General features: G+C 58.4%; 1 protein-coding gene across 1 annotated transcript; it reads left to right on the top strand.

The window, feature by feature from the left end:
* Positions 1-4,510: 4,510 nt before the first annotated feature.
* On the top strand, positions 4,511-17,578 carry CLPTM1L (CLPTM1 like). The gene is made up of 17 exons (XM_010970354.3): positions 4,511-4,820; positions 5,208-5,308; positions 6,192-6,381; positions 7,723-7,868; positions 8,671-8,749; positions 10,262-10,379; positions 10,661-10,755; positions 11,207-11,291; positions 12,043-12,146; positions 13,033-13,098; positions 13,981-14,031; positions 14,638-14,720; positions 15,079-15,113; positions 15,605-15,660; positions 15,735-15,779; positions 16,477-16,592; positions 17,056-17,578. The coding sequence occupies exons 1-17, from the start codon at positions 4,659-4,661 to the stop codon at positions 17,126-17,128; spliced, it is 1,605 nt and encodes a 534-aa protein (XP_010968656.2). The 5' UTR covers positions 4,511-4,658; the 3' UTR covers positions 17,129-17,578.
* Positions 17,579-26,172: the final 8,594 nt, after the last annotated feature.

The raw sequence follows: 26,172 nt of genomic DNA, 5'->3' as shown, positions 1-26,172 counted from the left end.
GAACTTGCAAGAAAGCATCAGTGGCTTAAACACGGAGATGTAGAAAGCACTCAGGCCCAGCACAAGATGGGACAGACGCTGAAAACCCGACAGAGCCTCACTGGCGCTGGGGCCGCAGGCTGCTGACACACACGCCCCAAGAGGAAGCAGACAGGAAGTGCCGAAGAAATCTTGGCTGCGGCGTTTCCAAATCCGATGAAACTCACAAATTGAGTAAGCTCGATAAGCCACAAGCAGGACCAAGGAGGGAAAGCGTGACAGCAAACTGCCAAACACCAGCGACTCTTCCAAAAATGCTAAAAGCAGCCAGAGAAAGGACACACACGATGTGCAGCGAAGCAGAGACGCGGACGGCACAGGTGCCGAGTCTCACCAGAGACGGCGCGAGGAGGACGGTAGGACAGTACCCTTAACATTTAGCTGGAAGAAAAACTGCCCACCGACCTGGAATCCCTACACGTAGTGAAAAGTATCTTTCAGAAAAGAGAGGGTAAATTAAACTCATTTCCATACCCGCATGGTTGGCAGGACTCACCACCAGCAGACCTGCAAACAAGAAACGCTCACAGGGGTTATTGGGGCTCAAGGAGTAAACACCAGCCAGGAGCCAGGGCGCGCACAAAGGAGCCGAGACAGCGGGTGCGTGCCCGGAAATTAAACATACCTTTGCTCATTTTCAATTGACTTACAAGCTAATCGACTGCTCAAAGCAAAAATGACAGTGGAGTTGACGGCACACCTGGAAATGAAAAGTATGACCAGTAAGCAAGAAACAGGAGAGCAGAAGTGAGACTTCACGACCTGAAGCTGTCGCAGCCCATGTGAAGAGGTGCAGTAAGGCCTGAAGGCAGACCGTCTCAAGGTAAAGCAGCATGCTGACAACTGTCCAGCAGGAAAACCACGGAACAGAACAGAACAAGGCCTGGCTGAGAGGCCAACAAAGAAGGGACACTTAAACCTTTAAAGTACAAAAATAATAAGAAGAAAAGAGGGCAGAAAAATAGGGAAGGGAACAAAGAACTGACAGGACAAACAGAAACCATACTGATAAGGACATCCACTTGAAACGATGTAACACCCAAGCTGAACGGCAGCAATTGTCAACCAGAATTTTTTTAAGAGGAGAAACTAACTGTGAACTGCCTACAAGAGACACGTTTCAAACATAAAGACACAGAGGGCGTGGACGCGAAAGAGGAGGACGTGGGAGGCACTGGAAAGGGAAAGTTGAAGTAGTTACGTCACTTTGAGACAAAGCAGACTTCAGAACAAAGGAATAAAGGACAGTTCAAAACAACAAAACGGGCAGCTCATCAAGCAGACATAACACCCTAAACCAGCACACACTAAGTAACAGAGCTTCACAACCCATAAGGCAAAAACTGGCAGAAACGCGGGGAACACAAAGCTCTCCTCGTAACACTGACTCACTGGGTATATTGTAAGCAGTTGACCCTTTTCCGCTTTGAGACAATTAAGAAGAAAACACAAGCAATGCATTGGGAGGAAGTATTCACAAAACGTATTTCTTCCAAAATACTCACACCCAGAATATATAGTGAACCCTCACAGCCTGATAACATGCTGGTACGCAGCCCCAAACTTCCCCTGGGCGACAGATTTGGAAAGATATTTTATAAAAGAAGATACATGTGTATAATTCTTCTAATTTCTATGATAATCACAATCTGACACTCAGTTGTTTTCCAGTGCTTTTATTTATTTATTTTAACATTTTTTATTGATTGATAATCATTTTACAATGTTGTGTCAAATTTCCAGTGCTTTTATAGCGTAAATATTCTCCCTCCTCAAATGTATTATAATCATTAACGAAAACTGCAAACAAAAAAAAATAAGATATACGAATGACCAATAAGCACACAGAAATGCTCACCATCATTAGGAATCAGAAGGATGCAAATAATTAAAACCACAGTGGGATATTACTGTGTACCTACTCCAAGGAATACACTTCAAAAGACAGAAAACATAGTTTTGGTTTTAAAGCAACTGAAACTCTCAAAACTTGTTGGCAGCAATGCTAAAATGGTACAATCACATTGTAGAATTGTTCGGCAACCTCCCTGATGCCCATCCACGGGTGAATGGTTAACCAAACTGTGGTACATACACACCAAGGAATTCTATTCAGCAACGGAAAGGTACAAACTCCCGATTAACGCAACAACAGTGATGGATTCCACACACACCACGCTCAGTAAAGAAGTCAGGCACAAAAGACTGAATGATTCCATGTATGGAAAATTCTGGAACAGACTCAGCTGATCATGGGGACCGAAAACAGACCAGTGCTGCCTGGGGGCTGGGCAGGGGGCGGGTGCTGACCGCAAAGAGGCCAGATGGAGCTTTTGAAGGGATGCGAATGTTCTCTGTCCTGTTGTAGTAGGGGTTATCTGGGTGAAGACATTTGTCAAAACTCACAGAAATACACACTTAGAATGGGTTTTCTTTACGCAAATTATACATCAGTAACTTTGGTTTAAACGGGGGAAGGCCAGAACTTACAACCAGGATATCTTTTTAAATGAATATAAAACGACCACTCACATAATCACCACCCCCGTATCCTCTGCAAGTATCACATGAGACCAGGGAGAACCAAGGTTGTCTCTCCCCACTGAGGGCGCCGCCCTGCCCCTGGCAGCCCAGGTCTGTGGCGCTCATTCAGAGCTGCCAAGAGTTAGTCAACCCCAGAGGTGGTGGCGAGTTCTTGGGGCCAGAAAATAAGGTAAAAAACATGGGATCATACCAAGAGTCCTCTCGGCTTGGGGCTCACCATGAAAGAAGGAAAGAAAAGGGAGGGGGCGGGTGAGGATGGGCTCCCTGGACCCTGGACTGCAGCAGCTTCCCCTTTCTCTAGGCCCCCCCCCAATGAGGAAAGGGTGCAGAGCATGGGGCTTTGTGACAAATCTATGTGAGCACGTGAGTTTTGACCTCACAGAGCGCTGGAGGGCTGACGTTCGAGGGGCCCTGAGAATCAGCCGCAGCCTCTCTCCGGAGAATGATCAGCATTCGAGGGGCCCTAACCAGACTGCCACTCAACAGGGAAGCTCTCTAAATACCACCTTACACACCAGCACCAGGAGAGCTGCTGAGAAACGTGAAAGATGTTACAAGTAGCTTTCCAACAGCTGAGTGTTTCTCGTGGGTGGGAAAGAAAATCCCAAGGGAGCCGCGTCCTCACCTGGAGGACCAGGCGTGGACCCTCGGTGTGACCCGGAGTGCGGAAGCTGGGTAGGCCACAAGCCCCACCCCCCATCAAGGCCGGGTCAGAGTTCCCAGCTGCACAAACAGCAGGGCTGCCAGCTCTGCGTGACGGCTCTCGTCCCTGCGCGCCAGTAACTAGCTGCACCTGGGACACAAGTCTAACAGGACCCAAACCGGGCCTGAGAGGCCGGGAGAGTGATACGAAGCTGCACCCCAGAGCCCCTTCCCGAGGCCCAGCCGCATCCTGGCTTTGGGATGCCATGAGACCCCCCCGCCCTGGGTCTCCTCTTGTGCTTACGCAGTGGGGCTGGTCTTTGTTCCTCACAGACTTAAGAGGCATACAGCGTTCCGTTGCCTCCGCTGCGCAGAGCAGTGAGCAAAGCCGCGGAGTATGGCGCCGGCTGACCCTGCAGGGCAGGAGCACAGGGCATGGCGGCCTAGGGGCAAAAGGCTGGTCAGCCTGCCGAGGTGGGTGGACTTTACACTCAGGTAACAGGAGTCAGCAAAGGGTTTGCAATGAGGGCAGGTGTGCTCCACGGGGCGCAGGTGGAGACGGGGTGCAGCTACACATCATCCCAGTGGCTGAAGCCAGCAGGGCCACATGCAGCGTCTACAGGCGAGAGTGAGTAGATGAGGGTGTAAGAGGCAGGGGAGAGCCCGCTCCCCGGCCAGGCCTCCGTCCCTCGGCTGTCTCTGCCGCAGCAGCCCCGCCCCCTTCTCCGAAAACCCTGAGCAACTTTCTAGGCCTTTAACGGCAGCCAGGCTTTCTGGAAACGCCTCGCAATGCTTCTGGCTGAGTCAAAAGAGGCGAGACCCAAACGCACATGAGGGCGGGGCGTTCTCCAGCGCAGGGCCGGCCAGCGGGCACGGCGGCCCCCGGCAATCAAGGGTCCTGATTCTACCGACTCTTCGACGGAAACAGGAAGAGCGGGTGGGGGCGGCGGCTGGGGGGCCCGACGCTATGGGGACAGCCCGGCCCGGCGCCCCGCGCCCGGCCTCCCGACACCCGCCTTCAAGACACGCGCCGACGCCCCCCAGGACCGGCCGAAGCCCGAACACGCGGACGCCGCCGGGCATGCCGGGAGGGCGGCGCGGGCGGGTGACGTAAGCACTGCGCCCCTGACGTAGCGTGCGTGAGCGGCGGTGGCTGGACTACGCTTCCCAGGGGGCCGTGCGGCGCGCCCACTTCCGGCGGGCGGTGCAGGGCTCGGAAGCGGCGCGGGCGGCGAATCCCGGGGCGACAGGTCGGCGGCGGCGACAGGAGTATGCGGGGCGGCGGGCGGCCCGCGGCGCGCGGCGGGTTCGTTCCCCGGAGGTGGCGGCGGCGCGCCGCGGCTCTCGCGTGAGCGGCGGCGGCGGCGGCCGGAGCGTGCGGGCGGGCGGCGGGGCCCTCGGCAGTGAGGTGGGCCCGGCCCGGCGGCGGCGCCATGTGGAGCGGCCGCAGCTCCTTCACCAGCCTGGTCGTGGGCGTGTTCGTGGTGTACGTGGTGCACACCTGCTGGGTCATGTATGGCATCGTCTACACCCGCCCGTGCGCCGGCGGCGGCAACTGCATCCTGCCCTACCTGGCGCGGAGGCCCAAGCTGCAGGTGAGCGCAGGCCCCTCCCACTTGAGCTGTGACCTCTGACTTCGGGGCGAGGTCAGGGGCCAGGCCCTTCGCACCTGAACCAGACCTGGACTCCACACCCCGTGTCCTAAATACCCTTCCCGCACGCGGGCCCCTGGGCCCGTCTTCACCCCGTCTTAAGACGCCCAGAGTCGGTGTACCCCTGCCCGGCTGATGAAGCGGGTCAGACACTGTAGCACAGTGTCCCTTGCAGCAGGCACGTCCGCTCCGCCATCCTGTCACAGGTGGGAGTTAAGGTGCACCTTCCCCCGTGGTAGCTGGTGCGTGTCCCTCCCTCCAGTCGCTGTTTGCCGCGTGTGCTTTCCGCCAGGGGTCTTGCCCATCTGACTTTCTTGGCGTCCGTTCCAGCTCAGTGTGTACACCACCACGCGGTCCAACCTGGGTGCAGAGAACAACGTGGATCTTGTCTTGAACGTGGAGGACTTTGACGTGCAGTCCAAATTTGAAAGGTATGGACGTGGACTGAGTGATGGGAAAACATCATTAACGTTGAGATGGTGGAAAAGTCAGCATTCTGCATGTGAGGGGTGACCTCAGAGAAGCAGTGTCACCTGCCGTCTCCTGCTTTATCTGCAGGTGTGTGTGGTACACAAACAGTTGGACTTTGGTTTCACTTGAAAGTGGCAGGTGTCGTTTATCATCTAGGAAGTAGATTACAGCAGCCGACACTGATAGCCGGGATCAGCGCAGCCATGGGGGTTTCCAGAGGAGCAGGTGCTGTGGTGGGGGTGAAGCTGGGGACAGAGCTTGTACAGGCTCCCGCAGCAAACAGCTTGTCTTCCTGGTGCGAGTGGCTCAGTTGGGTCTCCTGTCAGGGAAGGAGAAGGGATGGAGGAAAGAATTTAGCAGAAAATCATGATGAAGTGAAATACTGTGTAATAACGGATCAAGCAGTGTTTAAGTGTTCAAATACATAACGTGAGTTTTTAAAGTTGCATTTAACCTATGGTTCTCGTGTTTTGAATTTCAGCGAGGTAATTTTTAAAATGGTTAAAAATGATATGCTTGTCAAGAGTGTGTGTCTTTGGGTGGCAGTGCAGCAGGCAGAGGGCACACGGGCTTGGAGTTGGCCTGGTTAGCCTGGGCATGCAGTGAGTTCTGACTCCCGAGCCTGGGAAGCGGGGCAGAAAGTGCAGGACTTTCAGAACGTTTCGTAAATGTCCAAGGTTAGGATTTCAGTGGTGTCTAGGCAGGTGGGTTTCATTTTTAGTACTTCTCAGCAAAAATCAGTTGTGCAGTTTCAGACATTATTTATAAGGGTACTTGAGTGGTCTCCACCGTGTGTGTACGCAGAACGTAAAATGTAAGTGGTTGAATTGTCATTTGTTTCAGGACAGTTAATGTTTCTGTACCAAAGAAAACCAGAAATAACGGGACGCTGTACGCCTACATCTTCCTCCACCATGCGGGCGTTCTCCCGTGGCAGGATGGGAAGCAGGTGCACCTGGTGAGCCCTCTGACCACCTACATGGTCCCCAAACCAGAAGAGGTCAACCTGCTCACTGGGGAGTCTGCTACTCAGGTGGGTGTCTCCATCAGGTTACCTACCAGCTGAACGAAGCTGCTCACTCCCCCTGGAGTTTTCGCACGCGTGTCTGCATGTGCAGTTTGCATCTGGGGCTGGACTGCTAGAAAGGAAAGCCGTCTGACGTTATTGGTGTGCAAACCTCTCAGCTCAATGATTCCTCATAGGTTTGGAGATAAATTTTACATCAAATTAGTGATATGCAATTTAAGGAGTTCAGTGACTTTCTTTACCCAGGTTCCTTCTCAGGCCCCAGAGGGTGTGTGTGCACCCCGGGGGGTTCAGGACAGCCTCTTCTGTGGAGCTCAGCTGCAGTCAAAAACCTTTCCTCTGTCCCTTCTCCTTGGGAGGTGGTACACTGTGTATAGGACAGGACAGCGTTTGAATGTTTATTTTGAGAGTATAACTCAGAACTATGGAAAAGGCATGTGTACAAATTATTTCTCATGCACACACAGAAGCTCTGTACAAAGAAGGGCGGGAGGCTGTGTAAGCAATCGTTAGCAGAGTGGAGTGTGAAGCAGGAATTCTGGTGTTGGGGCCTGTGTTGAGTGGGAGGCGAGGTCATCACAGAGAGAGATGGCAGCGCTCCAGAAAGTGTCTGTGGAGCTGCCTCATGCTGTGCGCCCTTGGAAAGACCCCTCGTTCCCTTTTTGGGGCCCACGTGACCCTTCATCCTGGGGGCCTTCCCGGGGAGTCAGTGAGGCGGCGGGTGTGAAGGGTATGAAGGGGTCTCTGGCACGTATGGGGCTGAGTGTACGTTAGCTGTCTCTGTTCCTCAGAAAGCCACCTTTTTTGTAAGTTATTGTAGCTGAACCGTAGGTTTAGGTAGGAGATAAACAGAGTGATAGTGCTTCGTAGGACTTAACAATTCCGTCTGAAATAAAGGTTTCCTGCACATCAGACTGTTTCTGAATGTAGTGATGTTTAGGGCTGACGTCAGTCGTGAACACATCCCCCTCCAGGCAGCTGGACGTAGCTGGTTTAGAAGCATCTCCCACTCAGGCTCCTCGCACACCGCAGGCCTCTTAGCTCCAGATTTCCTGCCCCTCCCCCTGCTGGCCCAGGGACTTGTCCTTCTCAGGTCCCTGCTCAGAATGAGGACACAGACCAGGAGTCGGGGAGATACATGTGACAAAACAGTTTCACTTCAGCTTCTGCTGAGGGCTGTAGGAGTCCAGGAGCTGGCAGCTGAGGGTCCCCGCTGGTTCCTGCTGGTCGGGCATCCTGGCTCGTGGGCTGTTCCAGGGGAGGTGCTGGCCGCCCTGCTGCCCTGGCCGCGCTGCCTCCGCCCTGTGCCCTGGGCCCCTCCTGCTAAGTCACCCTTTTATTAAGCAGCAGCTCGAAGCTGAGAAGAAGCCAACAAGTGCCCTGGATGAGCCCGTTTCTCACTGGAGACCAAGGCTGACCCTGAATGTGATGGTGGATGACTTCATTTTTGACGGCGCCTCCCTGCCTGCCGACGTGCATCGGTACATGAAGATGTAAGTGTCGCTGTCCGGCGCCAAGCCCAGGGCCAGGCTGCGGGAGGGACACTGTCAGATGTGCTTTCCTGCCCAGCTCTGAGCCCCACTCATTCACTCCCTGAGCTGCCAGCTGGCCCGTTGCCTCTGACTCGCTTACGGTTGCCTAAACCTTTGTCCTCAGATCTCCTGTCACTGTAAGTTTCCCCTGTAAGTATAGCTGGCAGACCCATCAGCCTGCATAATCCCGCGACTCTTCACCTTGGGGCCCCGTTAAGTCACGATCTGTCACCTGGAAACAGCCGTGATGAGAACTGTCCCCTTGTTGATTTCCCAGTGGCTCCAGGGGTCTCGTCATCAGGTTTTCCCTTTTGTAAAATTTGAATCTCATCTTCGAGTGTGTAACGCATTCACCTAGTTCACAGTGTGAAAGCAGCAGCAGGAGCATTGGGGCAAAGGCCTCCTGCCCGCTCCCAGGCGCGGAGGGTGGAGGCACTTCTCACCGCATCACGGGCCACCCACGTCAGTGCAGGTGGCCGTGCTTTTTGCCACCTGGATGCTTTTCCACCGTGTCCCAGGTCCCCGTTCCCTCACCCTCCTCCTGGTGGCCCTGGGGTCTCCCACCCAGGGCTGCGGCTGGGCGGGGAAACAGCAGAGCTTGTGAGGACCCCATGCTTCCCTCAGGGAGGCATGTCCTCCACTGTTGACGAGCGACTGCAGACGCTGGGAGTCGGGGGATCCTGAGAGGCACAGCCAGCGTCTCTGCGCCGCCTTTAGTCCTGGGGGTTTAGGTTGCGGGGTGACTCCAAATCTGTCCCCCCAGGGTCCAGCTGGGGAAGACTGTGCACTACTTGCCCATCCTCTTCATCGACCAGCTCAGCAACCGCGTGAAGGACCTCGTGGTGAGTGGATGTCACTCCCTGGACCCACTGCTCCTGCGTGTTTCAGGGGGGCTCGGGGTTGCTGCTGGTGGGCGCTCCCTGCCTGTGCCTCACGCGCCCAGTGAAGGGCTCTGGAAGGACCCTTGGCTCAGTGTGTGGATGGCGGGTGCGCAGCTCCTGTCCTCACATGAGGCCATGTGCTCGTCAGGAAAGTCTCAGCAAAGCCTGCCTCCTCTGGGGCTGTCCTGCCGTGTTGGTGGCTTGCTCTCTGTGGAGGTGTGTCCCTGTTTCACGGGGGCCTGTTTAGGTGATCTCTCCAGCTGAGGTCCCCTACCCAGCATTCTCTGGCCTGCACAGCGGGCAGACCTGAGCTGCACTGGGTTCTGCTGACTCGCACAGTGCCTTGGGTGCGAGGGGCTGTTGGTCACAGCCGGCAAGGCCCTTGGAGCCGGCCCCATGCAGGCACTTGGGAGGCCGTGGGGAGAGACTGAGTCTGCCCGGGTTGCTGGAGGCATCTCTGTTCTTGTGACCGCCTGGGGGATGTAGTTTAGTCAAAGGCCTGGCATCAGCAGTGCTGTGTTCAGACACAGAGTCGTGCGCACCCAGCTGGCTCCCTCCCAGACCATTTCTCTGGCCAGTAGTCCTTGGTCTTGCTTGGAGCCACCTTTCAGAGGGAATGCTGTCTTTGGAGAGACACAAGCCCACTGGGGTGATGGGGCCTAGACAGTGCCCCCGGACGGGCCTTGCCTGCCATCTGCCTGCTGAGGCCAGTGTGCTGCCCGGGGGATGGGGGACCAATGCCGGGGCCGGGTGTCCAGTCCATCCTGGCCCGTCTGGTTGCCGGGCTCCTGCCACTCGCTGTCTGCTGTGAGTGTCGTGAGTGAGGTGGGGCCCAGGGAGCAGACCGCACCCTGCCACGCAGTGCCGTGGAACATAGCACTCCTGTGGAGGGGGTTACTGCTCTCCCCACTTCCCCCTTTCCCACACACATGTCAGTTCTGTGCATACTCAAGAGCTCAGCTCAGGTGCCACCTCTTCCTGAAGCTCCCGCTGTCCCAGTGCATGTGACTGCCCTGCCCTGCTGTCCCAAGTGCAGCCTCTCCCGAGCGCTCGACCCTATGTGCAGGCAGGGTCTCACAGCCACCCTCTCATGTCCATCCTTGGGAGAGGCTGAGGCTCCTGCAGGCTGGTGCTCAACCCAGAGGCACAGGCCGGTCCCCAGCACCTGCTGGTGGTGCCATGCACACCCACGAAGCCCCAGCTCATGGGGCTGTGACACATATGAGACGCACAGGGGTCAGGTCATTGAGAGGGGATGAGGGCTGGGAGGGCTTCCTGGAGGAGGTGCCCTGCTTGGTTCCAAGAGGACAGCATGGGGATGGAACCCCGGGTAGGGGAGGAAGGGCGAAGGTAGGAGACTGGCCTTGGGTCCAGCCAGAGCCACCGTGGCTGCGTGGGTCTGGGTCGGCGCAGAGCCTAGGGCAGGCCTGGGGTGTGTGGCCAGGCAGCCCTCACCACCGCCCTTCCTGCCAGGTCATCAACCGCTCCACCACGGAGCTGCCCCTCACCGTGTGCTACGACAGGATCTCGCTGGGGAGGCTGCGCTTCTGGATCCACATGCAGGACGCCGTGTTCTCGCTGCAGCAGTTCGGTGAGGACGCCGGGTGGGCCGCCCTGGGGTGGGGGGTGGTTCCCCTCAAACCTGGCAGGCTGGAGCCTGAGGTGCAGGTTTCTCACTCCGGTTCCACTCTGGGAGCGCGGGCGTCCGTGAGGACGTTCTCCCGGAGCACCTGGGGGTCTGTGTAGTCGCACTTTACATAACAGACCCCGTTTGACTGGGAGCTCCTGCTGCCGACACGGCGCAGACCCCGCCTTCGGGGCTCCCATGTAGCTCGTGGTCCCCCGGCTCACGTGGGGTCTCCTTCTCCGCAGGGTTTTCCGAGAAGGACGCAGACGAGGTGAAAGGGATCTTCGTGGACACCAATCTGTACTTCCTGGCCTTGACGTTCTTCGTGGCAGCGTTTCACGTGAGTGGTCCTGGGAAGGCCGGGCACACGTGGGCAGCTCCCCAGCTGGGCCGTGTGGTCTGCTCGCTGGGACTTCCTTCCCCCGCACCTCAGGCCCTGACCACCTTTAGGACAAGGGGTTTTGTCTGCTGGTTTTGGAAGCCATTTTGAAAAGAATTCAAAACCAACGAGATGGATGAATGATTTGTAGAACAAGCGTTTGCTTGGGTAGGGTCTAACGTGGCGGTTCTCGCAGTGACAAACCAGGCCCACCTGTAGGGTCCCTGTGGGACAGGCAGAGGTGTCGCGGGGCCAGGGGGCCTCGAGGCACAGGCCTGGCAGTCGGCCGCCAGCCGGGCTGAGACTGGCCTGAGCTGTGCTGGGAGACGTGGGTTTTCCTGAGCTGTGGCGTCTCGGGGCGGAGCAGCAGGGAGAGCCTCAGAGGCCGCTTGCCGTCTCGTCTTCCTTTCAGCTGCTCTTTGACTTCCTGGCATTTAAAAACGACATCAGCTTCTGGAAGAAGAAGAAGAGCATGACCGGCATGTCCTCCAAGGCAGGTGGGTGCCCAGGGCCCCCGGCCGCAGAGCATGCCCCCCAGCACCGCAGGCCCGCCGCTCCTCGTGGGGCCTGTGCTGTGTGACCGCCTCTTGTTCACGAGGTGCCTTGGAGCCCACGTCCTAACAGCCCAGCTGTGTGAGCCTGCGACCGTGGAGGACGGGGCCCCGCCCAGGTGACAGGTGGCACAGGTGCTGGCTCTCAGTGCCGTGTGTCGGGTCGTGGTCTCCTGTGGCCGCCAAGCTGAGTCTCAGATGAGGGAGGCCGTTCTCTTCATCCCGTGGGAATGACACTGAGGGGTGGTCTGGGTTGCTTGGGTGCCCCCCCTCCCCCGGCCTTTTCAGGCTGTGGCGTGAGCAGTGTGTGTCCTGGGCCTGACCTCCCCCGAGAGGGGTGCACGGCGGGGCCTTGAGCACAGCCTGAAAGGATGGGCAGGTTTTAAAACAAACTCGGGATCACAGACTCGGCGTGAAAGCAGGAAAGTGTGGGGCTGGACCTGGGGAGGTAGGGCTGCGATCGAGTCAGGAGCCGGTTTCCTCCACGGGCCTGTGCACCTGTGTGTACAAGTGTAACTGCCACACCAGCCGAGTGCCTTCTGCGGTCCAGCCCTTCAGTCATTTCACACCTCCCGTGGCTGCACGTGGCCCACTGTTCCCTTTCAGTGGACGGAGGGGAGGCGTGGTCGAAGCTGCACGCGTGCACCCCCCCACCCCCGCTCAGCCCCGCCCACTCAGCCCCTCTCTCCGCCCCTAGTGCTCTGGCGCTGCTTCAGCACGGTGGTCATCTTCCTGTTCCTGCTGGACGAGCAGACGAGCCTGCTGGTGCTGGTCCCTGCAGGCGTCGGAGCCGCCATCGAGGTGCGTCACCCCCAGGGCTTGTGTGGTCTGAGCTCCCATGTGTGGCTGTCCCTGGGCCTCAGCCCCGGCGCTGTTGGAACTCACATCCCTGGCCTAGGAGTGTGGGGCCACCTAGGAGGGCACGGGCGCGGCTGCCGGCCAGAGCAGCAGACTGCCCTGTGTTTCTTGTCATCTGGAAGCTTGGGCTCCTCGCATCTTCCTGCCGGCCATGTTCACCCCGTGGCTCTGGCTGTGCTGGGTGCCGTCCTGGACACATGTGGCAGGCAGGCGCCCCGTGACCTGCCGGTAGTATGGAGCTCAGAGAAAGCAGCCTTGTGGGGCTGGGGCACTCGGGGCCGAGAGTGGAGGTGGGGTTGGGGCACAGGAGCAATGAAGGGGTGGCCGGCCAGGATTTCCCCGCTCTGCGTGTCCCAGGCCCTGCCTGCGGCTGGCAGGGACCCTCCCATGGCCACAAGTCACTGCACAGACACCAACCTCACAGGCCGTTGTGCTGGTCCTGTCTTAGCGAGGCGGCCCGTGGGGTCGGTCCTGGAGAGACCCCACAATGGCAGGACATGGGGCTGGGGTCTCCCAGGTACCAGGGGAAGGTGCTGGGGCTAATTTGGAGGCAGGCGGGGTGGGGCGAGCTGGCTGAGTGCAGATGAGCAGGGAGGGAACTTGTCCAGAGGAGGACAGCCCAGCTGGTGCTGTCCCGGTGGTGCCAAGCAGGTGGCTGGGTCCATGTGGGCGGACAGGCTGGATGCCCTGAGTGTGAGCAGCAGAGGGAAGCGGTGCCATCAGGTGGGCAGGGGTGTGGGGCCCTGAGCCGGCCCTGAGCTGGCCCTGAGTGTGCCGTGGCCTCCCCCTGGTCCCAGAACCTCATCGCCCACTCCTCGTTTCCCCTCAGCTGTGGAAAGTGAAGAAGGCCTTGAAGATGACAGTCGTCTGGAGGGGCCTGAGGCCCGCGTTTCAGGTGGGAGTTCTGCCGTCGGAACCCTCCCATCCTCCGGGTTCTGCGCCCCACCTCCTCTCCGGCCGGCCCGCTCGCGGGGCCAGGTTGTCTGCTGTCATGTTTCTCAGCTGCATCCCCAGCGTTTGTGGGACGTGAGAGCAGGCGAGCGTCACTTGGTCACTCGCTGATCTCTTGTCTGCAGACTGGTGGGAACACAGGCATCTGGGAGCAGGGAGGGCGGGGCGGGTCACCGCTCTGCAGCTCTGCCCACCAGCATCCTGGGCGTTCTCACTACCCTGGGGTCCCAGGCCTGGCCCTGCCCACATGCGAGCTGTTCTCCCACCTCCCTAACAAGACAGGATGCTGGCTGGCCAGGTGCAGGTGTGGCATCCACGCTTCTGGCTCCTGCAGCGGGTGTGCTGCTGCCCGCAGCACGGTCCAGGCTGGTCCCACACGGCTGTGCTGGGGGTCACTAGCTTTCTGGGCAGATTGGGTGGGGCTGGGTGTCACTGTGAGGTTTCTGGTCGGGGCCCTCACTCCTCTTCCCACGATGGGCTTAAATCAAGGAACCTTAGTCTGCGTGGCCTTCAGGTTTCCAGGTCGAGGGTGGGACACCTGGAGGTGGGGTGCAGTTTGTTTTGTTCTAAGGCCAGTGACCCACCTTTACTGACTTAAGAGCAATGTTTTCACTGCAAACCCAGCGGGACTGGGGACAGGAAGTGGCCGCTAGGAGTGAGGCACGTGGTGGGTCTCACCAGCGCGATGGGGCTGGTGGGTCGTGGCCTCTGCGCCCCGTGCTCTGAAGTTGGGGGGCTTCCACGTCAGCCACACTCAGCTCAGGGCACAGCCTCTGATGTCTGTTTGGCCAGTTAATTAACACGACTGTGTTGAATTTCACAACAGTTTGGCACCTACAGCGAGTCGGAGAGGAAGACAGAGGAGTACGACACTCAGGTGGGCGGAGCTGCCTGCTGGGCGGGGTCCCGCGGCGACTTCCCCCTGGGAGGAGGGCGGCCGAGCCGGTCCCCTGTGCGTGGCTGCGGGCCTGTCACGGGGCCGTGGGCCTCCCAGGGGCCCCCATGTCCTGAGGCCATCGCTTTCCCCACTGTGGGGACCTGCAGGTTTCAGCTGGATTTCACGTAGCACTTTCCGTACAGGGATGATCGTGTTTTCCGGTTTAGGGGGCATCGTCTGCCTCCTAGCTTTGGGGGGAATTTGAAAAAGTTTAGATCAGAACAAACAGTGATGAAGCGTTGTCGGCTAGAAGTCAGTCGGACACCGGCTCCGGGAGTGTTTCTCCAGAGTCCTCTCTGAGATGCTTGCTTGCTGGCCTGAGGGTTGTCAGTGTGGCGGGTTCTCCTGGCCTCGCGCGGACGCGTCCTGCTGCCATGCGGTCGCGGTGGGGACGCCCTGAGGTCTGGACAGATGCGCGCTGTCCTCCAGCACAGCCTCGCGCAGGCTGGCCGCTGGGCTCCCGGGCGTGCGCCCTCCGTCTGCAGTGTGGTGAGCGGTGCCTGTGCGGGCCTGGCGGCGGCGCTGACAGGTCTCTGTTGGCTGCAGGCCATGAGGTACCTGTCTTACCTTCTCTACCCGCTGTGTGTCGGGGGCGCTGCCTACTCTCTGCTGAACGTCAAGTACAAGAGGTGAGAGCCCGCCGCCCAGGCGCCCACAGTGATGGGCCGCCTGCCGCTGTGCGTCGTCGCTGCAGCATGGACGGCGGCTGGGCCGACCCTGGGCCTCGTGGGGTCGGGAACACTCGTGGGAGCAGAACTGAATGCACAGCCTGCGGCCCTGACGGCTCTGCGCAGTCGGCTGTGGTTCCCGTCCCCCTGGAAGTTGTGGGGGGAAAGCCTGTCGGGGCTGCATCTCCACCCGCGCCTCGGTGGGCGCGCCCGGGAAGCAGCTCTCACATTAGCGTCTGAGCCTTGGGCGAGGGTAAGGGGTGCAGCCGTTAACTGCCAGCACGGGCGCAGCCGCCCCTCACCGCCTCTTCCCTTCCAGCTGGTACTCCTGGTTGGTCAACAGCTTCGTCAATGGTGAGTCCTGCGTCTCCCGCCTCAGCCTCAGCGTTGGCCGCATGTTCCTTTGTCGCACTGCTGCATGACCCCGGGGCGGTGCGAGGCTCCCCGCCAGGCCCTGCCCCGCCCCACGCTGGGCCCCGCGTGGCCCGGTGTGTCTGCAAGACCAGCCGGGGACGGCATGCTCTTCAGGGAGCAGTTCCCCCGGACTGTAAATGCTGCCTTAGGGCACAAGGGTCCCAGCCCGCCTGCTCTCCAGGCCGGTCCTGACCACGCTGCTTTCTGGTGGCAGTTAGGGGCCAGCTGGGCCGTCCACACAGCAGGAGGGCCGTGATCACCAGGTGTGGGGCAGGAGCCCTATCACAGCCCCCAGCACCGGCTCGGCCCCCCGGGCGTGGGGGTGGCTCACTGGGGTGCCCACGCTGCGGGTGTGGGTGGTCCTGTCGCCCAGAGACGCGCAGGTCGGCTGGTCGTGCGCACGAGTCTCCGCGCCGCGTCTGTCTCCCCAGGGGTCTACGCTTTTGGCTTCCTGTTCATGCTGCCCCAGCTCTTTGTGAACTACAAGGTAAGACGCCCCTGTCCCCACGGCCCCTGTCCCCATGTGCCCAGTCCCTGACGCGCCCTGTCTCCTGTCCCCAGATGAAGTCGGTGGCACACCTGCCCTGGAAGGCCTTCACCTACAAGGTTAGTGTTTCCCCTGCCTGACGCCACACACACTCGCCCTTGGGCTGCACTCCTGGGGGAGTGTCTGGGGGTCCCCTTTAGAAAGCTCTGAAGTTACAGTGGGGACTTTAAAGGTCCGTGTTTGTCACAACACAGCAGATGTCCCCTTGAGTTAAAAGCCATGTTGCTTCTCGGCAGTTGTTAGCAGAGGACAGACAAGTACCCATGGCCTGGCGTCCAGGGTGCTGGCTCCACGTCAACCCAGACAGTGGGTCTGCTCACCCCCCGGCCAGTCTGGGTGCGTTGTGGCCAGTCCCACACGCAGGGAGGCTGGACCCTGTGGCCCTTTGGTGCTGCTGGGACACATGACCCGGCTGTGAATTAGAGCCTCGGTGTTGGGGTGGGGTGTGGGGGGCGGTTAAAATTCCTTCGGTTTTCCGAACAAAACAGCTGTTCCTGGACAGGCTGCACCGTGTCGTCACCTTGGGTTCCCAGGCAGTTCTAGGTCCCGGGTGTGGGGAACCGGGTGGGGAGTACCCGGCTGTGGGGTCTGAGCCGGGCGGGTGTCAGGGCACCAGGGCCCCCTTGCTGGCTCCCTGCTTTGTGGGGCAGCTCTGAGGCTCGAGTTGGTGGTGCAGGTGCTGGGGGACAACGCGCCCAGTAGCTCAGGCGGGGGCGGGGGGCAGCGCGTCCGTCTCATGGCCCTGCCCCCTCGCAGGCCTTCAACACCTTCATTGACGATGTCTTCGCCTTCGTCATCACCATGCCCACCTCCCACCGGCTGGCCTGCTTCAGGGACGACGTGGTGTTCCTCGTCTACCTCTACCAGCGGTGGTGAGCGTGGGCCGAGGCGCGGCTGTGCGGGGTGGATGGGCACGTCTGCACACGCCCGCACCCAGGCCTGCCTGCAGGGAAGGCAGCTTTTGGGTGGCGTGTGTTGCCCAGATTAGGGCCCAGTTTCTGTCTGAGTGATGTGTACTCCTGTGAGCATCTCTCCCCAAAGCGTGTGGCTGGAGCTGCTCTGGCGGAACAGGCAGGCAGCCGCCGCCTGGCCCCTGTGCTGCGCTCCGTGTCGAAGCCTGCGGGTGGGGGTCCCAGCCCTGCCTCTGCTCCGGCACAGCTGTCCTCGTCCTCCTGTGGGCCGTGAGAGCAGAGCTCGGGCCTGACGGTTACAGAACCACCAGGAGGGCACCAGACAGCAGTAAACTCCCAACTGCCGCGTGTCGGGCACCGGGCACCGAGGACCGGCCTCCCTCCCTCGCCAGCCAGGCGTGACGCACCCTGGGCCCCCTTGCAGGCTTTATCCTGTGGATAAGAGCAGAGTGAACGAGTTCGGCGAGTCCTACGAGGAGAAGCCCCGCACGGACTAGCCGCGCGCAGCAGGCCTGGGTGCTGGCCGCGCATCCGGATGCTCTTGTTGGGACTCCTGGACGCCGCCTCTTCTGCGTTGCCAAAGTCTCTGAAGGCCCTCACATCTCCTGGATCCCTCACATCGTGTCTGGGACACACAGCACTTAGGGTGCCCCCAGCGTGCAACGCGTCATCTGCCGCCATGGGCGCGCCCAGTGTCTGCAGGGGCGGCACCATCACTGCCACGTACGTCCCCTGCCCGCCCGCAGACGCCGCACAGGGAGGCATGGATTCAGTCTCACGCTGTCCGTGAGTGCTCCCAGAAGGAACGTCAAACGCCTCTTTAAATCCATTCCGTGTAGACTCTGGGGTCAAAGGCTTTTTTCCTTTTTGTTTAAAATTTGACTGTTTTAAAGCTTAATGTATGTATGTTTCTATTTTAAAATAAATTTCTCTGGCTGTCACATTTCTCCCAGCCTGGCACCGTGTGGAAGGTGTTTCAGATCCATACGTGAGTTTACCCCACTCCTGGAAATGAGCACACGATGTATGTTTGTGAAAAGGTGCAGATTTAAAGACTGTCTCCCAAGCCTTCAGGTCATGACTGTTCTTAAGCAATCACGTCTGCTATTGAATCATCACACTCGTGAGGGGTCAGATGGACCAGGGCCTTTGGTAGAGAAATTCTGTAGGTTAGCGCGGTGGGAGAAGAGCAGGGAATCCAGTCTCCATCATCCTGAGGTCACCCGTGGCGCTGTCTACACTGGCGGGCTGTGGTCTCAGAAGGTCATCAGTGGCCCTGCCCCTGGCATGTGTGGCTGAGGTGGCCGGAGGCTGGAGGTGGCTCTTGTGGTCAGGACCATGTGCCCCTCCACACGTCCCCACACAGAACTGACCGAGGGGCCAGCAGCGGTCATCAGAGCCCAGTGGCCTCGCTCCACTTGAGAGAAACATCTTGGGTCTTCCAGGCAGGGCCCCACAGTCGGATCCTCCAGCCAGGCCGTGTGGAGGGCACTCCCTGAAGGTCAGGTTGCCATAGGGTCTCACCCTCTCCACGCCCACGGGTTTTCAGTCACTCATTTTATTTGGGGCTGGGGGCTTCTCTGAGATCCATGGGGCACGTTCGCTTGGGGCACTGATGAGATTCATGGCGGAAGGGCTATTCCAAGCCTCACTTGGGAGGCCCGTGCCCGGGGGCTCTGGCACGAGCCACACACAGTGGCGCTCAGGCCTGTGGCCCAGCTCCATAAAGGTGGCATCCGGCAAAGCTTAGCCGTGCCTTGGAAGCCGCGCAGCTGGCCCTCGGCCCTCTCGCTTCAGTTTCAGAGGGAGACGCTGTCGGGAGGGCTGTTGCTTCTGCTGAGACACCTGCCTTCGTTTCAGGGGGCGTAAAGGTCGTCACAAGCAGTGCTGTGGACCTGACGGCGGGCCCGATTGCCAGGTTTCCAGACGCGGTGGTGGGGGAGCCCTGTGGGCAGTCAGCGGGGTGCACGTCCCGCTCCTTGGCCACTCAGTCGTCGCCAAGGGGCCCGAGCCCTGGGTCTTGGGGCCCCCAGGCTGCAGATCCCGTTGCCCATGGGCCGCCTTGTCCTCTGGCTGCTGAAGTCATGTTCTTTTAAGACACGTTTAGTTGATAGAAAGTCACAGGCTGTTCTTTCTAAAAGCTGTAATTGCACGTTTATCTTATTTTTTAAGATAAGCAGGACTTTAAACATTCAGGTGGAGTGTGAGTATAAGGCCTGAAGCCCTGCCGGCTTCAGGACTGGGCATTCTGGCTCCCGATTCGCCCTCAGGCCGTGCTCTGGTCACTGCAGTGTCCTAAGAGTCAATCGGCTGTGCTGAGTGACCCCCCCCCCGCCCGTGCAGGCCTGCCCACCCCCTGCCCGTGGTGCCCCATGCCCGCGGCCTGAGCGAGCAGCCATCTGGACCCCATCTCCCAGTTCCTCCCACCGGCCGTGGTGCTGCCTGGGCGGGTTTTTTCCTGGAGCACCCTTGATCCTCATAACATGAAGGCTATTTGTGATGACTTCAGGGTTTTCAGGAGCACGTCATTCTCAAGTTGTTTGTTACAGGCCTTAGACACTGTTAACTTGCCTACCCTGAGACAGATTACTGGGGACAGGTGGAAAGCTTGCAGTCAACTAGGACACCAGGGGGAGCTCAGCTCCTGATTTCGGTCAGGGCTCCACACCTGCCTGGGCAGGTGGGCGCCTCCAACTTGAAGCGGTGGCTGCCCCGAATGAGCGTGGGAGCCTGCCTTCACCCCTCAGCACACACCACCCCTGTTATAGAAGAGATGCTGCTAACTTAGAATTCTTCACCAACGAAAGTGCATCTCAAAATACATTAAAAAATTAGACTTTACAGACACGCCAGAGCTGGAAGAATTCACAGCAAATCTGCTCCACAAGAAATGTTGCAGGGAGGTCTTCCAGCAGCAGATGATGGTGCCAGGTGGGTGGAAATCTGATCTACACAGAGGACGGAGGGCACCAGAAGCAGTAACCACATGGGTAAGAACTGACTGACTTTCATATCACTTACATTATCTTGCAAAGTAACAAGCCACTTAAATCCAAAATAATAACAATGTTTTGTGGGGCTCATAACTTGTGGGGGGACATGTATGAGCGCCAGCACAGACGCAGGAGGGGGGCAGTGGACGCTCTCACACCGGGTGTGAGATGCGATGTGATTCCAGGCTGAGTGAGACAGGTTCCAGACACACCATAAACCCGACAGCGACCTCTAGAATAAAACGCTCAGTAAAGGAGACAGACTACTCAGGACAGGAGGGGAGGGCGTAGCTCAGTGGCAGAGCGCGTGCTTAGCAATCCCCAGTACCTCCATTAAAATACATAAATTAATAAATAGATACACCTAATTACCTCCCCTCCCCTCCAAAAAAAATACTCAATGCAGAAGGCAGAACAATATGGAAAGAGGAGCAGAAAACAGTTGGGGCAAATCGAAAACCAGCAGCAAAATCACAGATTTAAACCCAGCCATATCAGTAATCACATCAAATGTAAATGGTCTAAACACCCCAATTAAAAGGCAGTGATTGCCAGACTGACTTTAAAAAGCAAGATCCAAGGACACAGATGGTTAAAAATCAAAGCCTGAGAGGAAATCCACCATGTCAACATCAGGAAACGTAGGTTTCAGAGAAATAACATTACCACAAAATAGTCGTTCCATAAAAACACAGGCATCGGTTCGTCAGAAGGACACATCAGGCCTAAACGTCTGTGTGCCCAGTAACAGAGCTTTAAAGCACACGGAACAAAACTGGTTAGAAATGCAGGGAGAGGCAGTGGAGTCCACAGCTGGAGGAGGTTTCAGCGCCCGTCTCAGTAGCGACCCACCAAGTGTAAGGTGTCCTCTGTTGGAGCACGGGAAGCAGACACAGTCGTCCCACGGGACCTGTTTGTAGCCACCCCACCCCCATCAGAAGTACACACATTCTTCTCAAGAGTATATAATACATTTATCAAGAAAGGATATTCTGGGCCATAAAAGCAGCCTAAGTAAATTTAAAATGATTAAAGTCATGCAAATTACATTCTTTAGCCCCAACAGCAGAAAGATCTGGGAAGATCACCATGAGTTTGGAAATTAAGTATCACACTTGAAATATACCATGGATCAAAGAAGAAACAAAAGGGAAATGAGAAAGTATTCTGAACGGAATGAAAATGAAAACGAACACAAAACGCCCAAGGCTGTGTTTCTGGCAGCGAGCCGGAGCGCAGCTGAAGCACGCAGGGCGTCCGCGGCCCGGCAGACGCGCAGTGCCTGCAGCTGCCGCCTCAAACCAAGAGAGCGGATGAGACCCAGAGGCAGCAGAAGATGTAATAAGTATCAGAGCAAAAGCCAGTGGCAGAACAGACGACACGGAATGCCAATGAGCTCGAAACCGGGTTCTTTGAGAAGACTGATAAAATGAAGACGCCTCCAGCCAGACTGATTAGGAGAAAGAGGGAAAACACAGTCAAGGTGCCAGTTTTGAGGGAGGTGGCATCACTCCAGATTCTACACATTTAAAGAACAGCAAGAGAAAATCCTGGGTCACTTTGTGCCAGTACAGCCAACAGTGTGGACACGAGGACAAATGCCCTGAGAGACACAAACCACCAAAACCCCCACAAGAAGAAATCGGTGACTGAAGAGCCCTCTGTTCCGAAAAGTCAGCTCCCACCGAGAGAACTCGAGGGCCAGGTGGCTTCTCAGTGTGCCCACCTGACACCGAGGGAAGAAACGACGCCAGCGCTGGTGCCCTCCGGAAGTCTGGGGCGGGGGCTTCCTGCCCCCCCACCGGCCGCGTCGTTCAGATGTCGCGGGGAGACCTCTGGAACGTCTCGCTCGGTCACCCCCAAACTTCAGGGCTGTTACGTCAGTGTCTTAGCTTGTTTCTTCTCGAGCCTCACGGTGAGGTCTTCCTTCCTCTCATCTGCTGTCCCTGCTCCCGTTTCTTACACCAGACCTTCCTTCTGGACGCACATCCCTTTGAGAGGCGACTGCTTGGAAACCCCTCCAGGCTCACTGCAGTCAGCAAGTCTTGTTTCACCCTCCTTATTGAGACTCTCCAGGCAGACAGGCTCCTCCCGGCGCTGCGGGTGTCTCGGCGTCTTCCCAAGTGTCTGTTGCTGCTGGCAAGGCTGCGGCGTGCCAGCCCCTCTGCAGGAGCCGCGTGTCCTCTGCACCCGGCTCTCCTGCCGCCGTGGGGCGCTCACTTCAACAGCGTGTCCGCGGCTCTGTCGCAGGACGGTCTCAGCCGGGCTCTCCCAGAAGCGCCCTCTTCTCGCCACGATGCTGTGTCTCTGGCCTCTTGTTGTTCTCAGTCTCCTTGTCCCTCGCGCTGAAGTCAGGGCTGTTTTTCCACATTGCTGATGTTCCCTGCGTTGGTGCTTGGTTCATTTTACTGAATTTTTTATTGTGGTTCTAGAAGTTCGATTTGATTCCCTTGAGATCCTCCCGGTGTGTTCCAGTGGTCCTGCCCTGAGGTCACACCTTGTCCCCCGCTTCTGTCCTCCGCCAGGAGACAGCTGGGCACGTGCTGTGGTGTCCCTCAGCGGCCGCAGAGCCTGCGGCCCTGGCCCCGCCGTTGCGGTGCTCGTCTGTGTCTGCCCTCACTCGCGGTACTTCGTCCTCCCGCGCTTTTGGAGGCTTTTGATTGTGGGCTCATATTTCGTCACAACTGATCTGTAGGTGTCTGGAAGCCTGAAGGGTTGAGAATTCCTCATCGGGAGCACCAGCCCCCAGGGCTCTGTGAGCATGAACTGACGTCAGATCTTCCAAGGCCTCGGTTCACAGAAGTGTGCAAGCCCGGGGACCGACCGGGACCAGGTGACGTCCGCTCTGGAAGCCAGGGTGAAGAGTCTGAATTTTATTCTAGGAGCAACGAGAAGGCTCTGGGGGGTGTGATGCTCTGACCTGGGCTCTTCTGAGATGGTCCTGGTGCTTCCCGGCCGAGTGGAAGGGGCAGAAACCCGGACTGGCGGATTCCACCTGCCTTTGATCCCGACCAGTGACGGGGCTGTGCCTGCGGGAAGTTCCCGCTCACTCCCCTCCCAGTGACACTTGGGAGCCCTGGCTTTGTGGTCGTCGCCTCTTTTCTCCCCTCCCACCTTGCTCTTGCGCATGGGAGCTGATCTGCCCTGAGCTTCTCTGGGACCTGGTGAGGACCTCACAGAGGCACCCCGCCCTGTGCCTGGCCCACCAGGGAACCAGGACGTGGCTGGGCCAGGAGCGATTAACCGACTTAATTCTGTAAGTAAATTCCACTGTTCAGCAACCGACGGGATAATTTTATCTTACTGCTTTCTTAAATTTCATCAAATAACTTTCAAGGGTGCAGAAAGTGGAAGTCACGTGTGTAAGAGGAGCTGAACCGTGTTTGTCAAAGTGCAAGGACTGAATACCCTGTTTGGAGGGATTTTTAGTCCTAAGCACTTTTTATTGGTTTTCATAAGGTGGTTTAAGGTGCAGGAGAAAGTACACAAAGATGTGGAAACGGGTCAGGACGGATTAGTGGCCAAGCCGCCGGGGGAGGAGATGAAAGGCTCGTCCGCTGAGAAAGTGGAAGGATGAGTTCTCCTGGGAGCAGCCCCCACCCCGCCCCCGCCCCCGGCAGCTATGACCCGGTGGAGCCACGTCCCCCAGCCCCCGGTCCCCTCCCCCTGCACACACAACCTCTGCCTCTTCTCCTGGCTGACTTCAGCTCCCGGGTGCCAGCCGGCTGCCATGGGGGACCCCGGACCTGCACTCGGGGAACCTGGGCCTGTGTCCCAGCTCTGCCCCCAAATTATCGGGGCTTTTCAGGAAGCCACCACCTCTGCACCTGTAAGAAAAGCTGGGGACGCCTGCCCACCTCCTCCCCAGGGCTGCTGGGTGGGCGGGCTGCTGAGCAGGAAGCCATGTGGATGTAAAGCTCTGCATAAACGAAGACCCTCCTTAGTGTTGGTTCTCCTTACCGCTAAGATTAAGAACTGCTCCAGTGAGCCTGACATGTGACACACCACCACAAAACACACCCAAGTGTGACTCTGCCCCCGGAGAACAGCCAGTCTCCGGACCGACAGAACCGGGGAGATGATAAAACGGGCTGCTCTGCACCCCCAGGACGGGGAACAGTGGCGGCTGGGCGGTGGGTTCCCTGGAGGCAGAAACCTGGGAGCCAGGATGGACCACCCTCCCCCCAGGCCTGGCAGGACAGCCGTCCCCTCCCATGCGGGTGGTCCTGCAGCTTCTGTGTCCTCCGCTCTGTCCCCTTCCCCACAGGCCACCTGCCTTGCCCTCTGGTGCCAGGAGGAAGTCCAGTGCCTCTGACCCCTTTGCTTCTTCAGAAAATGCTTCCTAAACGCTGATCCCCAAGCCTGCCTCAGTGCTGTGCCTCCCTGTCTCTCAGCGACTACCGTGAAGGCCAGTGCCCCTTCCGTCAGTCACTTATCCCTTCTCAGAGCCAGTCCCACCTCAGCCAAGCGCAGGTCTTGGGGTGGCAGCCAGTGCCCAGATGCGTGTCCAGGCGCCTCCTCCCGGGCGTCTCTGGCCCTGCAGGAGTCAAGGCCTCTCAGGACCAGCAAGTTTCTCTCGTCTACACCCCCCTCTGTCAGAGCACCTGCAGCAAAAATCAGTGACACCACCAAATGCAGGCGAGGACTCGGAGAAACGGGGACTCTCCTAAGTTGCTGGTTGGAATGCAAGTTGGCGCAGCCCCTGCAGAACAGAAGACTAACAAGTGCCTAGGACATGACCCCTGGGCACGGACCCCAGGTTAGGGACACTCATGTAATTATGAATACTGCTCACAAACTCCCAGTCAGCTGTCCAGCAGCTGCATCTGTCGTAGCTCCAACGAGGGAGAGACCCAGGGGCCCCTCAAGGAGCCACGGGGTAACGTAGCTGCACTCCCGGGCCTAGAATGCTGTCCTGAGATCCAAGGGACAGATGATGACACACAGCACAGGGTCACGGCGAGCAGGTGACAGATGACACGCAGCGCAGGGCCACGGCGAGGGGAAAAACCAGTGTCAGAGCTCACCTGTGGTACTTTCCATCTTCGTAACTGTCTTGAAGGGACAGGGTTTCACCACAGAGCAGGCTCCTGGTCAGCAGGGTGGGGGGTGTGACGGGCACCACACAGGGCCTCCCGGAGATGGCAGGACAGTTGTGTATGCTGATGGCAGTGCTGGTCACACCAGCCTACACAGGCGACAGAATGCCATCAACCTCTACCCACAGGCTGCACCAGGGTCTGGCTCTGTCCACTGAGTCACGCGGGAGTGACCACCAGGGGCGCTGGGAAAGGGACCCGAGGGCAGAGCCGTTTCCCCTGAGCAGCTGCACTCTCTCTGCCGCCCTGAGTGTCGTGGTCAGAGTAATGCCTCAGGGGTGCCCCTTCCTGATCCTGGAACCTGGGAGCATGACCTCCCGGCACAAGGGACTTTGCAGATGAGAGATGATCCTGGGCAAGGTGGACCCTAAGTCAGTCGGAGGGCCCTTGTCAGGTCAGGGAGGGAGCAGTGGCAACAGAGCAGAGGTTAGTCAGAGAGCCTGGAGGGTCCTGGTAGGGCCCAAGGGCCATCTCTCTCTCTCTCTCCTCCCTGCCACTAGCGTCTGGCCCTCAGGCCCCAGCGCTGGGCTTGGGGGCACGTTGGGCTGTTTGTCTCTACCCCACTGTGGTCAGAAGTTTGCGTGTGTCCCATTGCGTTGTGCTGTTGGCAGCCAGTCTCACCAGCTGAGACTGGTTTGGGTCCTGGTGCCGTCTCGGGTCGTGGCTGCACATCAGAGGCACGGATGCCATGTCCCCAGGGTGCCCAGGTGGTGGAGCAGGCGCCGCACACCAGGGGTGCCGTCCAGTGGGCACGGGGGTGCCGGACCCTGCACTGCACTTGTCTCCACCCACACGCAGGGCCCTCCCGCACCGGCAGGACTGGGGCGCCCCCGAGGCCAGTGGCAGCGAACACAAGAAGCAACATGTGGCCCCACGAAGGACAGCCCTGCTCTCGAACCAACGGCTTAATCAGTAATTTAAACACCGGCCAGGCCCCAAGCCAGGCTCAACAGTCGGAGTCTGTGGAGTTCCTTTCTCCCTCCTTTGGGTACATTCACCCTCTTCGCCATCTGCTGTGGCTCCTCACCGACCAGGGACAGCGGCCCAGTGCCGTCTCTGCAGCCGGGCGGGGACAGCTCCAGGCCCGCAGACCAGCAGGCTCTGCACCTACTCCCGAGAGCAGCCCAGTGTCCAACCGCTGCGCACACGCTGTTGGACACCCCTCAGGGTCGGGGTGTGTGTCACTGGTTGGGGGGGCCTGCTAGTCCCTCCAGTGACAATCACACATCAGTAGTTGGCTCCTGGCACAGAATCCACTCTGTTGGGAAACTTCAGGCGTGAAGTGTGATGTCCATCCGTTGACTTCCAGAAGTTCCAGAGTTGGATTTTGCTGTATTTCATCGTTAGCCAACAGTAGGAACTGCTGCCTGGGAACATTTCCATGTTTTATGATGCAGCGATTTAAAGCATCGCCAGCTTCCCAGAGACAGACTGACTGACGTGTAACGT

The sequence above is a fragment of the Camelus bactrianus genome, chromosome 3, assembly GCF_048773025.1.
Source record: "Camelus bactrianus isolate YW-2024 breed Bactrian camel chromosome 3, ASM4877302v1, whole genome shotgun sequence".
In the NCBI taxonomy this organism is placed as follows: Eukaryota; Metazoa; Chordata; class Mammalia; order Artiodactyla; family Camelidae; genus Camelus; species Camelus bactrianus.
The sequence above is the reverse complement of the archived record's forward strand: the minus strand, read 5'-3'. Positions and strand labels throughout refer to the sequence as shown.

What these genes read in the sequence shown, in the direction of transcription:
- CLPTM1L (XM_010970354.3), top strand. Translation starts at nt 4,659, where the DNA reads ATGTGGAGCGGCCGCAGCTCCTTCACCAGCCTGGTCGTGGGCGTGTTC. An exon ending in CGCGGAGGCCCAAGCTGCAG is followed by an intron (nt 4,821 to 5,207) that starts GTGAGCGCAGGC and finishes CGTCCGTTCCAG; the next exon opens with CTCAGTGTGTACACCACCAC. An exon ending in ACCGCGTGAAGGACCTCGTG is followed by an intron (nt 8,750 to 10,261) that starts GTGAGTGGATGT and finishes CCTTCCTGCCAG; the next exon opens with GTCATCAACCGCTCCACCAC.